The sequence below is a fragment of the Vicugna pacos genome, chromosome 15 (genome assembly GCF_048564905.1).
Source record: "Vicugna pacos chromosome 15, VicPac4, whole genome shotgun sequence".
Classification (NCBI taxonomy): Eukaryota; Metazoa; Chordata; class Mammalia; order Artiodactyla; family Camelidae; genus Vicugna; species Vicugna pacos.
In genome coordinates this window covers 38,861,804-38,875,872 of record NC_133001.1, presented here as the reverse complement: position 1 = coordinate 38,875,872, position 14,069 = coordinate 38,861,804, and the positions used below count along the sequence as shown (strand labels likewise).

General features: G+C 38.7%; 1 protein-coding gene across 1 annotated transcript in view; it reads right to left on the bottom strand.

Moving 5' to 3' along the window:
- The window catches only part of NLRC4 (NLR family CARD domain containing 4), a 32,091-nt gene extending 20,971 nt beyond the window's left edge, over positions 1-11,120 (bottom strand). Inside the window, 4 exon segments of the mRNA XM_072937944.1 lie at positions 165-425; positions 3,412-3,527; positions 10,464-10,604; positions 10,989-11,120. Of these exon segments, the coding sequence (XP_072794045.1) occupies positions 165-425; position 3,412 (262 nt within the window). The 5' untranslated portion in view covers positions 3,413-3,527; positions 10,464-10,604; positions 10,989-11,120.
- Positions 11,121-14,069: the final 2,949 nt, after the last annotated feature.

Here is a 14,069-nt window from a genome sequence, read left to right as displayed (position 1 = left end):
GTTGTTTTATTCCTGAGAGTGTCTGAGCTTTTCCTTAACAGGACCAAAGCCCACTACCCAGTGTGATGAGGAGGGAGCGGGGAAAAGGCTCTGTCATGGGGGTTTTGGATCTTCTTCATGGTTTATTCTATCTGTACAACAGACACAAGCAAACTGATACTCACTAAGACCACGCAAGTCCTGAAACAGAGGGTAGTTCCACTTTTCAAGGGATTTCAGAAAGAGGTTACAGGCTTCTGAACCCTTCTTCAAAATCATGTGAATGATTCCTCTTGCAGCATCCTGCTCAGTCTTCTCGCAGCAAATGACGTTTACTTCTTCGTGATTCAGGACATTCCATACAAATAGCTCGTCCACAATTTGCTTTATAACAGTCATTCCCATCCTTTGAATGAGAACTTGACTGTTCTCCTTCATGAAATTCACTAAGGGGAATGGGTGGAAATACACATACTCATTTATTTATTTACATAAAATGTGCACATCAGCATCATGTTGCCAGAGAGTTAGGGTCATGCAATTTTTTTCCTTTGGGCTCATCCTGAGTTATGGAGATGCCAAATGGAATTTCAGGGCCTCAAGAAAAGCTCTGTAAAGCCCTTCATCCCTAACCCCAGTGTCCTTGGTCAGCAAAATGTTTTTTTCGTTGGTAATGAAGTAAGGCAAGTAATCTTGTCCCTTGACCTCAAGGGAGGTCACAGTGGTAAGACTGGGCTTACGAGTAGTGAGCCTTGCATACCGTCTGCTAGTTGCTACCATCTGGGTAACCTTGGCAAATTGCTAAACCTCTTTGAACCTATTTCGGTGCCATGCTGCTAAACGTTGAACATACTGGCTCTCTGAGGTTAAAGGCCCAAATTCATAGCATGTACCAATCTTCATGTTATAGTATTTCCACTGTGGCCAATTTCAAGCTAACAATATATGTCAACTGGCTAACAAAAATCACAAAAATTCAACCATCAGTTCTCACCAAAACAGTAAGAATCGTGGGGGTTTCTATACCGGAACTTTACCAGGCATCTGGTTCTTACTTCAGGACCATCTCACCTAAAATTGCCCACACTTTCCTCTTAAATAAGACATCTCGATGGACCAATGACTAATCAGCCCATGCTCACACATAACTGTGGTGTCATGCATTTGGTATTTTTATAATTTTAAGGGAGGTAACTTGCAAGGACTCCACTATAGCTGTCTGAGGCCCCGATGCAGTCAAATCAATTGAAGCTGGACTTGAATGAACATCATTTACCCGCATCAGTAAACCATAAGGTGTTATTCAGTCAATGGTTACAGGACATAGTTCGAATTTACACCCACATACATCCACGTACACGTATGTACATCTAAGTACACCCACGTACACCCACATACACGTACGTACACGTTAAGCAAGTAATTAGCTTGCTTAAACAAACCCCCCTTAACTCCCACAAGTTCTACCCTCTACGCACCAGATAGTCCTGCCAAACCCCAAAAACAAGACATAGCATATAAGCTAATAGAACCCAGACAAACCCTATACATGGAACTTAATTACCTAAGTGGCAACACAGCCGTATCCTACCAATGTGCTACTTAGATATATTCAAAATATATAGACAGCTATCTCCCTAGATCTGCCAAAATTTTTAAAACAAAATTCAACAACTATTTTTAACGGGCCCCTATGTCATTTTAATGTCATCCCGAATCTGATATATAGCCTGTTATTGTAGCTGAAACTTAAAGCGAGGTGCTGAGAATGCCTCTTGTCTCCTTATCTGTACAATGGAGTTGAGAACAGTATTTTACTTATGAAGTTGTAATGAGAATTCATGAATAGTATTTCATACAAAAGTAATGGCTCAATACATGTTAGCTACTATTTATAGCCATTATCCTTCTGTCACCTCTCAAAGGAGTAGTACATTTTATCCCCCTTAGAATTTAATCTTTTCTGAAGAGTATCACTGCGAAACAGTTGTCTGTATTCAGTGTAAGCTCTCTTACCTCTCACAGTGAGGTTCCCTAGAGAAGCTGCCTCTGTGTCTGACTGTCCAAGATTTAACTCTCCCAGGCAGTCCCTGACAGTGCGGAGACATGGCTCCCTGGTGTTGTACACTCAGACACTGTCTGCACCAGTTTCTTCCAAGGCTAGGCTGCTCCTGGTTTTCAAATCTTTCTTGATTCAGCTAAGTGGATGTCTACTCACAAATGCCCCGAGGCTTCCCTCATCTGAAATGCATGCACATCAGGCATTCAGACCCCCAGGGCCCCAGCCCAGGTCCCCTTCCTCTCTGTTGCAGATCCCTGCTACTCACCTCAGCTGCAATGTTACCATATCCCCATCTGCATGGCCCGTCAGGCATTCTCATCTCTCTCTCTCTGCGATCTCATCTGTTCTCTTGGCTTCTACATCCTCTCTATGGAGACAACTTCTAAGTCTGGTTCTAGTCACTATCTTCATTTCACAGCTGAAGAAATGTCGCCTCAGAAAGACCTAGAGACCACCACCACAAGATCACAAGACTAGCCCTTCAAAGGCAACAGTTCTTCAGCTGTAAAATTAAGATACCAACACTTTAACTATTTAAAAGACTCATGAACAAGACTGAATAAAGTCACATAAGTCACAGACATAAAATATTTTAAAATTTGAAAAGTGCACTGCTGTGTAACTCTAGGATGTTCATATTACTAACCATGTATATCTCCCTGTGTGTGGGCTACCATACTCCTCTCTTATCAAGTAATTAGATGAAAACCATGCTGCTCATTCATTCATTCATTCATTCAGTATTCATTCTTATCAGAATCTCTCTGTTTAGACTAGTGCTGTGCAGGAGAATTTTCTAAGATGATGAACATGTTCTATATGTGCTCTGCCCAGTAGTGTAGCCATTAGACACATGTGGCTACTGAACACTTGAAACGTCGCTAGTGTGAATGTGCAACTGAATTTTAAATTTTATTTTATTTTTGTTTATTTAAATTCACATTTAAATAGATACATATGGCTACTGATACTAATTACATTGGATAGCACAGTCTACACCAAGTCTACAACAAGAGTTACATTTTGGCTGCCACTTAGATCTACATCATGTTTCTTCACAATGATCTTGACAGGTATAGCTCTCTGCTATCTGACTGGGAAGATAAGACTGAATAGGTGATGGCAGGGGGCCAATATTTTAAAACACACACCTGGTTACTCTTTGTGAAAGTCGTAGCCTATCTGTAGTTCTGCCATTTATCACAGGCTGCCATTTTCATAACTGAATTCTCAAAACCACGGAAGAATATTTGATGGGAATTCCACATATAACTGATCAGAGGAAGGCATGAACTGATTTTCCGTTCAACATCATCCAGTTTTGGTAATACACTACATAATCAGGTAGATTTTATTTCCAGTATACTTACTTGTTCTGAATAAAAGCTTTCCAATTTTCTATATCTCAATAGACAATATTATTTCCAAATAGACAGGTCAAAAATGACTCCAATATTGTCCTCTTTCTCTAAAATGTTTCCTTATTCTGTAAAACCAACAAAACAGAACCAGAAACTATCAGGCAGCAACCATTGTCACTTTCATATTTATTCTTTTCTTCCACACTAAAAAAAATAGCTATACATAACGTTTGACATCTGTTTTTTTTCATATACTATATTTTTGAGACCTTTCTATATCAGTTAAGTATTAAACTGCCTCATTTAAAAAATCAGTTTCATTGAGGTATAATTTACATGGAATAACATGCAAAGAGCTTTGACAAATATATACACCCAAGTTGGTAATACCCTTGTTAGGATTTAGATATTCCCATCACTGTGGAAATTTCCCTTATGCCTCTTTATAGTTCGTTCCTCCTATTCCCCATCAAAGCAACCACTGATCTGAATTCTTTAAATATAAATTGGTTTAGCCTGTTCTAGAAGTTCATGTAAGTGGACAAATGTAGTATGTACTCTTGTCTGGTTCCTTTCACTTACTATCATGCTTTTGAGATTTGCTTTGTTTGCAGGTGTTGGTAATTCAGTCCTTTTTATGGCTGAGCATTATTTCATTGTAGGAACAGATCGATCTGCTTACCAGTTCTCCTGTTGATGGACGTTTGATTTGTTTCCAGTTTTTTGGCTATCATGAATAAAGCTTCTATGAACATTCATGTAAGTATCTTTGTGGACATATGTTTTCATTTCTACTAGGTAAATACATAGAAATGGAATTTCTGGGTCATATGGTGAATGTATGTTAATTTTATAGATAGTGCCAAACTGTTTTTCAAAGTGGTTATATCATGCCTACCAGCAGATAAAATCGAAAGTTCCAGCATTTGGCATTATCTGTCTTTTTAACTTTAGTCATTCTAATGAGTGGTTAGTGGTATCTCATTTTATAGTTTTAATTTTCATTTTCTTGATTTCTAATGATGTTGAGCATCTTTTCACGTATTTTATTGTTCATTTATAAATCTTTTGTGAAGTGTCTGGACAAATCTTTTGTCTATTCTACAAATTGGGTTGTCTTTTCATTATTGACTTTTAAGAGTTTTTCATAGATTCAAGATGCAAGTTTTTTTGTCAGATATATGTATTGTGACTAGTTTCTCATCATCTGTGGTGGTTTTGATTGTTCCTGGGATTTAATTTATCGAAAGAACTGAGTGACAAAATGGAAAGGTCAATACCAGTGAAAGTTTTATTACTTACAGTTCCCGAGGAGGGCCTGCTGTGTCACACAGGGCCACCTGGGGCCTCATAGGAAAGAACCAGAGTTGATCAGGAGGCAGAAAAGGAGAAAGCTTAGCCCGGAGCCTCTAAATGGTTATCATAGGAAGGAATGGATGAGGCAGAGTAGGCGTGTTTGAACTACTTTAAGATTGGATAGTTTGAGTAATTTCAGCAGACTCTAAGCTATAAGGGTGGCCCAGGAGAGATTTAGGGCAGGGGAAATATTGGCTTGGTGTGCGAGAGTTCAATAAAGTTGGTGATTGGGGATAGGGTCTTTGAATCGGTTGGTTTAGATATATAAAAGTCACATTCATAGGTAGTTTTTTTTTTTTTTCCCTAGGAATTAGCTAGCCCTGGTAGGGGCAGTCTCTTCTGGCCAGCAAAGCCCCAAGATATCAAAACATCATAAAATATAGAAAATGAAAACATGATTAATACAATGGTTTGCTTTTTATTCTTTTGCATCTTTTAAAGAGCAAAACATTTTCATTTTTATGAAGTCCAACTTACTAATTTTTTTCCTCTCTGATTTATGCTATTTGTGTCCTGTCTACAAAATCATTGTTATCCTGAGTCACAAAAATTTTCAACTAAGTTTTCTTCTAGAGGTTTTATAGTTTTAGCTTTTACATTTAGGCCATTGATCCATTTTGAGCTAATTTTTGTTTATGATGTTAGATAAGGAGTTGAGGTTCATCTTTTCCTCACAGGCATACCAGTTTTTCAATCATGATTGGTTAGGAAGAATATCTTTTACTCATTGAATTTATGAATCTACTTCTGGACTCTATTCTCTTCCACTGATTTATGTCTATCCTTATGCCAATATCACACTGTCTTGTTTATTCTATCCTTATAGTAAGTCTTGAAATCTGGTAGTTTAAATTCTTTAATTTTCCTCTTTTTCAGAATTGTTTGCATTTCCATATAAATTTTAAAATAAGTTTATTAATTTCTATTTAAAAAAATTTTTTTGGCTTCTGATTTCTGGTCTGGCAGGCAGGGAAGTTGTAACTCCATCCTAACATCAAGTAAAAAGCTGAATAAACTGAAAATGAACAACTCTTATATCTATCAGAGAATTGAAGTCACAGGGCAAACTGCTGCCCCCAAATGGAAGAGACAGGCAGCTACAAAATCACTACTTATTGGAGCAGAAAGCCCACAAGGAGCAGACACTCCTGTGAGGGACCAGTATCCAGGTAGGAAACCGTAAATTAATTGACGAATTCCTAGAGGGTCAGTGTGGACAAGTCTGACAGATGAAATCACCAGGAGGGGCCAGTCTTAGGAAGACCCCCATGCTTGTGTGAGTTTTACCTCCAGGAGCCCTAGCAAATTCTCATAGTGAAGAGCAGAGAAAAATACTCTTGCTTCCAGCAAGGGGAGGGAGAAAGTAATCATTTCGAAATATGCCCAGAACATTCTATATTTCCTCACAATGCCTGACCTCAGCATCAATTACTTTATCAGAGTCTCACCTACTGGGATATTAACAGAGCCCAACTGACCCAGGAGAGGGAATTGCCCCACTGTATCCTCTGCTAGCTTTACACCTGAGGGAGTGTTTATTTAATTTACTAAAGAGACATTTAAAAGTCATTAGAATCAATTCCCAAGTGAAAAGGCAAGGGCATAGATTGTAGTAAAATCAATCAAGTTCTGGATATAATGTGAAATAGAATATTTATGAATTTCTGTTAAACTTATCCTTATGTTTAAGACTTAATAACTATTTTTTATTTGATACCTCATGTGAAAGAAACTTTTTGAAATTAAAATTTTTAAAAAGTCTTCTTCAACTGTGATCAAAGATATATTGACAATTCTGGCAAGACTGTCTATTGAACACAAATATGCAAAATGATCAGTTTGCTAAAGTCATTGACAAAGTTGCAGAAGGTAAGGATTGAGAAAGTGTATTATTAATTATTACTATGCTGGACTAATATGTAAGAATAAGTTTTTCCCTTTTTATACTGTGATATTTACTCTATTTATTTATTTATTTTACTGCATGATTATACAGACATGAAGTTCAATAAAATAAAATTGTTACTATAAAACAACACCAGATTCAAAAATGGACAAAGAATTTAAATAGACATGTCTCCAAAGAAGATACACAAATGGCCAACAAGCACATGAAAAGATGCTTAATATCACTAATCACTAGGGAAATGCAGATCAAAACCACAATGAGATATCACCTCGAACCCATTAGAATGACTGCTATTAAAAACAAAAACAGAGAATAACAAATGTTGGCAAGGATGTGGAGAGACTGGAACTCTGCACTTTGGTAGGAATGTAAAATGGTGCAGCTGTTATAGAATATAGTTCTTCAGAAAATTTAAAATAGAATTACTGTATGATCCCACAGTTTCACTTTCGGGAAATACCCAAAAAATTTAAAGCAAGGTCTTGAAGAGATATTTGTACATCTGTATTCATAGTAGCATTATTCATGACAGTCAAAAGGTAGCAGCAACCCAAGTGATAATCAGTGGATGAATGGATAAACAAGATGTGATATATATATATACATATATATATATATGACGGAATATTATTCAGTTTTAAGGAAGGAAGTCCTGTCATAAGCTACCATATGGACGAAACTTGAAGACATTGTGCTAAGTGAAATACGCTAGTCAGAAAAAGATGAATACTGTATGTTTTAACTTATATTAAATATCTAGAATAGCCAAATTCATAGAAACAGAAAATAGAATGGTGGTCACCCAGGGGCTATGAGGAAGAGAAAATGAGGAACTGCTGCTTAATGGATACAGACTTTCAATTTTGCAAGATGCAGAAGTTCTGGAGATTGTACAACAATGTGAATACACCTACTGCTACTGAGCTATACACTTGAAAATGGTTAAGATGGTAAATTTCATGCTACATGCATTTTACCACAATTAAAATTTAAGAAGAAAAGAAAATTGTCACTGTCTGAGTTTCTTTCCTAGCCATTACTATTGTTAACTTTGTTATATGATTATTATTGAAAATACAATTATATAAAGGAAGGAGGTGTTCGAAATGATTTATTTAAATGTCAAATACGCTCGGTATACCGAGCCAAGATACAAACAGTCATGCTTTTAGGGCCAAGCTTTGTATCACTGGACAAATAAATGAGATTTAAATGAAACTTCTTCTTAAATGGCTAATGGATGGGGTACCAAAGAACTGGGCCCCAGCGTGTCTGTGTGATGAGCCAGAGGCTCTGAGGCTTTCAGAGATGAGACAAGCAAGAAAAGCTGTCAGAGGAAGAAAGAGCATTTTCTAGGGCAGTTTTTTAAACTGGTGAACTCATTAGCAGGTCATGATATCAATTTAAGTGTGTTACAATTAGTATATTCTAAAAAAGCAAAATAGAATTAAAACTCTCGGAATGCACTGTCTTTTTTCATGTTTCAGTTATTTCTGCATCCTGGCACTGGGTAGTGATGTCAGATGAATTTCTTATTATGCAAGCAGATGAAGCAGCAGAGGGAAGGAGCCATGGGGTAAAGAGTCTGAAAATGAAGACTGGGACAACTCAGTGAGTGCCAAGATTGAGTTCAAATTCCAGCTCTACCACTGACGGGCTGAGAGTCCTCAATCAAGGGATGGTGACTGGTACATGGAAAGAATAGCAGCTACTTGAGTTTCTTTCCTCCCTTTCCACCCACTCCCCTAAAAATGGGAGGAATCAGACCTTCCTTGACTGGGTCAGAGCTTAAGTGAGAACAGAAAAAAGAGGAAGAAGATAGAGGAAGGAGCTGAGAAGTTGTTTATATTCACATGCAAACTGAATAAACCAATCCCAGAGTTAGCCCTCCAGTCACTTTGTCTGCTATAATAATAAATTAAAATTGCTACATGGATCATCAAGCAGGAATCTCAGCTGATTCTGAAGATGCTCAAAATTCATATTCCGTTTGGATACTGAATAGTCTTCCTACCCACAGAGAAGACGTCTGTGACTAGATCAGGGAACAAAGTCAGAGATCGGTGACTAGTTCCTAGTTGCTCTCAAGAATAAAATCATCCTGTAATCTGAAACTCAGGTAGTCTACTGTCAGTTACCCACTGGCATAAAGGACAAGGCTGTGGCCAGTTTTCTCCCCTAGACGGTGGCTATGGCTCTGAACACCTTCCCCACCCCCACTCTTAAGCAAGATGTCCAGTGAATAATTGAGTCACGTGGAAGAAGTCCTTTTCCTATATTTGTGCTTTGGAAAATAATTTTTAGAACTAATTCTAAAAAATGAATATTTCTTCAAAATAGTTACATGCGTTCCTTAGAGAACTAGAGTTCTTCAGGACCATAAAACCCACATCTATGGAGTCATGCCTACAACAAATGAGAGAAATTTATATATATATAATGGGAGCAGAGAGGCAGCACACAAAAGTGGAAAATGTGTGTGAGCTTCGTCATTGCAGTCCTGAATTCAAAGCCTCATTCTGCTGCTAATTAGATGGTACCCTTCCTGAGTCTTGCTTTCTTCATCTGAAACACTGACATGAATAATACCTACTGCCTAAGACTGTTGTGAAGATTCACCGAGAAAGCAGTTGAGACAGACATGGCCAGTGGGCATTATCTGTCTCCCTTTCTAGTAAAAGGGCTCTAAACTAGAAGGTCTAAGATCTCCAACAGACTCCAGCAATCTCACTTATTATTGTTACTATTATGGGCTGAATTGTGTTCCACCCAAATCCACATGTTGAAGCCCTAACCCCCCAGTACCTCAAAATGTGACTGTACTTGGGGGGGCCTTTAAAGATGCAATTAAATTAAAATGAGGCCTTTAGGGTGGGCCCAAAAGCAATCTGCCTGGTGTCCTTTCAAGAGGAGTAGATTAGACGCACAGAGACCCCAGAGATGCATGCCCCAAAGAGAGATCGTCCTGGGAGGACACAGGGAGAAGGCAGCCATCTGCAAGCCAAGGACAGCTGCAGAGGAGAAGCTACACCTGCCGCAACTTTGACCTTGGACTTCTGGCCTCCAGAACTGTGAGAAAATAACTTTCTGTTTTTTAAGCCACCCGGGCTGTGGTATTTTGTTATGGTAGCCTGAGCAGATGAACACAATTAGTATTCTAGAAGTGCGCTGAGCTGTTAAAAGAACAGTGACAGGAGACAGGGTTCTGTCCTACTTGTGTAGACAGCTGCGTGACCTGCAGCAAGTCACTTGACTTCTTTCCACATTTGCCACCTCTCTACTCCAGAGTCATAAGGATTAACCGAAAGTCTGTGAAGACCCTAACAATAGGGTGAATGGCGGTTCCCTTCACTTCTCTGTCCAGATATCAGCCTTCTAGTAATTCAGGGGAGTGGATGGACTAAGCAGTGCCCCTAGGTCTTTTCAGGTCTGACCTTCTGCAGCTCTAACAATAGCCTCACAAACGAGAGTAGGATTCATTTCTATAAGGCCAAAAAGTATTTTCAAAGTCTTTTCCCTCTCTTTGTCTCACAGCAAGCACAAGTGCATCCCTTTGACTTAATGACTTAATGTGCATTCAAACATCAGTTCTGAAGAACCCGATGAAATCCCAGCAGACCAGACTAACCACACCTAAAATTCTCCGTGAAAGCAAAGCCAGTCAGCCATGCAAAACCGCATTCTTCAGTGTTAAGGCTTTCATACCCCCGACACAAACTTTAAATGAATGTAAATCCAAATTTTAATATTTGGTCCCAAAACCCACTAAAAATCCCATTCTTTCTCCCCACAGTACCTGGCTGAGCAATCAAGTTGCCCTCTTCTTGGTGGATCAAACGACGTTTTTAAAATAAAGTTTCTTTTTATTGGCTTTCTGTTTCACAGCAAAGGCTGGTGTTCCTATAGATCTGAAGCCTTCCTGTTCTGTGGCATGAGACTGTAAGAGAAGGGCAAACACTGACAAGTTCTTTTTTCTTTTCTTTTTTTTTTTTCTTCAAAGCATAGTAAGAATGGTTTGGACACAAGCAAGATGAGTGTAAGTACAAGTAGCCAGAGAAAGAAGTAAAACTTGAACTTGAAGATGCAGGAGCTGGAACTTCATATCAGGAAAGGAATTACTCATTTGTTTCCTGTTTATTCACAATATATGAATCCTCTTGCTGTTAGTTTATTTATTCTATAGCTTAAAATGAAAACAAAGATTTTTGAACATTTAATTGTATTAATTTTAATAATTAACCGAGCAAGAAAGAGAGAGAAATGAAATGAGCTGGTTTGGTTAGTTAAAGTTTATTGCTACTGTAGTCAAAGTCATGCTTACCATCCGTACCTCGGATCCCAGGAGCATTCTTGCAAATGCAAACTCTCAGTCACCAGAGTCCCGGGCAAGATAAGCACAGAGCAAATGGACCGCCACCATCAGTCCACCCCACTGAAGCTGCATGGGGCAGCCTCCCTACTCTGAAGAGTCACAGGCTCCCACCCGCACACACACATTCTGAGCTTGTGGTCACAAACTCCAGGAAGTCAGTTTACACTCAGCTCCCGAAATGGAGAAATCTCCTTGGCCCGTCTCTTGAGAAAAACATGCTTGCGTACTCTTTCCCCATATTTACACAATCTACCATGAACTTCTTATGTTATGTAACTTCTCACTTCAGACAGAGCACTCTGAAATTAACTCATCTGACATAGAGGGGTAGCTAAGTTTTGCCCTAAGTATATTTCTACATTCTGATTTTTCTATGGAGTAACAACATTTTCCAACTTGTGGGGTGGGCTTCTCTGAAGTGGGATCAGGGGCTGTGCTAGCAGCTGGATTTTTTAAAAATTTAATGAAACCTTTATGTAAATGTGTATTCATTGAGAAAAACTGTAGAGAGAGGCACCAAAATATTAACAATACTTATCTCTTGGGGGGCAATTTTAAGTTTTCTTCTTTTATCTGTATATTCTGATTTTCTATAACACCTATTACTTTGTAATAACAAATGATGTTACAGGATACAGGATACAGGGATAGACAGGGAAAATGTAGAAATGTGTTGTGGTGGGCCACCCAAATATATCAGGTCTTAATCCCTGGAATCTATAAATGTTGTATCTGTAGATGTGTTTAAATTAAGGGTCTTGAGTTGTGGAGATAATCCTGGATTATCTGGGAAGCACAAAATGCAACCAAAAGTGTCCTTATAAAAGAGAGACAGAAGGAGATATGAAACAGATAGAAAAAGAGAAGACAATGTGACCATGGATGCAGAGATTGAGTGGCCGTGCGCCAGGGAATGCTGGTAGCCACCTGAAGCAAGAAGAGGCAAAAAATGGATTCTTCTCTAGAACCTCCAGAAAGAGTGTGGTCCTGCTAACTTGATTTCAGCCCAGTGATGCTGATGTTGGACATCTGGCCTCCAGAATGTGAGAGAATAAATTTCTGTTGGTTTAAGCCATCCAGTGTATGGTATTTTGGTACAGCAGCCACAGAAGACTAATGCTATAGTATATTATGGTAAAATGAGCAAAATTATATCCACATTCATTCAAGTACATCCTCCATGTGGTCTCATCACATCATCAAAGGTCTTGACCCCCCTTTGCAAATGGATTTGCAGTCAGGCGTTATCAATGTATTTAGAATGAATAATGTACTCTCTTGCCCTTTTGCTCTTCCTCCCAGTCTCTCCCCACCCTTTATTCTCCTGAGAGTGTGGCAGAATGGAATTGCCCAGGATTCTGGAGCCAAAAGACCTGAGTTCAAGTGTGGGTTCCATCTTGCAACTAAAACAAGTCACTTAAGCTTCTTAGCAGTAAAATGGTGACTATCCAGCTTGCTCCAGGGTTGTTTGAACATTGTCTGAGCTACTATATCTAAATGTCCTACATGAGTGCTCTTCTGTGACTTCTGTGACTCTCAATTTAAGGGGGAAGGAGAGGAAAAGTCACAATAATTTTCTCCCTGGGGGCTTGTAACTCATAACTCTAATGATTGTTCTAGAATTTTGCTAGTCTTCTGCCCCTGACTCTCAGGGGAAGTTATTGGGTCAACCCATGTTTGGCAACTTTCTAATATGCCTTAATAAAGGAGGGTCAAACCTTCTCGACTGATTCTTTTAGGAAATAGGTATACATTACATCTACTATTCTCAGCTTCATATATATATATATATATATGTATATATGTAATATAAAAATAAATTTTTAATTCCTCATCCTCACCCCTTACAATTGGCCTAATAATTCAGACACAGTAATATAAAAGAGGCTCTAGTAGGATAAACTAAATATGGGAGGACAGAATATTGATTTTCAAGGGGACTGAAATCCTGTCCTAATATTAACATTTGAAATAACTGGAAGTATTTGTCAGAGAGAAGGAAAAACTTCAAGAAAGTTTCCATAGCTGAGTTTAGATGTCTGCAGGCAATCTTTTTATTTGTTTTCCCCCTCTTTCCTTTCTGGGATGTATTCTAAGTTCTGCCTCTAACAGCAATAAAGAGGATCAGAATCCTCTTCTCAGCTCAGTTCCTCTGCTGGGACTTCTTGCTGATGTATTCATCCTCAATGTTCTGTTTGGCTTGGGTGGTGTGTAAGTTCCATTTCTTGATGTGGATCCTACCTGCTTGCCTGATGTTGCTAGACTGCTAAGATGTGGCTCCTTCTTCCTCTTGCTCCATGTCAGCAGTTTATATCTGGACCTTTGCATGAGTGTTAACCACCTCTACCTGACATACTGGCTTTTTCTCTGCTTCTCCCCTCTCCTTCTGGAGGGCTGGGAATTTCAGACTTCCTGAATGCTACAAGAAAGCCTCTGGAAGCTAGGGAGGAGGGTCTTCCCCCTCCCAACAACTGATGCTCCAGATTTCTGGGTCAGTGGACTCAGGAGCATTGAGAAAGGTCTTGAGAGAAAAAAATGAGAGGGGCTTGGGTTAGTATCTGATTTTACACCACATTTTACTGAGGATAAGCCTGTATTAGCCTATTTATATTTTAAAAGTGAACATACTATTTTCTAGTTTTTAAAGTGCTGATTCTGCAAAAGCATTTTTTGTATGTAATTAATGAGATAATTACCTCTACTTACTTAGTCATGCAATCTCCTATGTAGCTGTTCTCTTCCATGTAACTAACCTAAACTCCAAGTAAACTAAATGACTTGCAGTTTCCTAAGCCCATGAAACGATCTTTGGAATGTTATGGCTCAGGCTGCCAGCCTCCCACCCCTCTTTGGCCAAAAATTTTTACTCATCCTTTAAATAGCAAGTTAATTGTTACCTCCTGTGGGGAAGTTTTCAATATATTTTTATAAATTAATGGCCATGCCTTTCCATTGCTCTCCTATGGATCTCCAAGTCTGTCTCACAATATACGCTCAACCCTGTGTCTCCAGATTGAAAGTCACATTTAT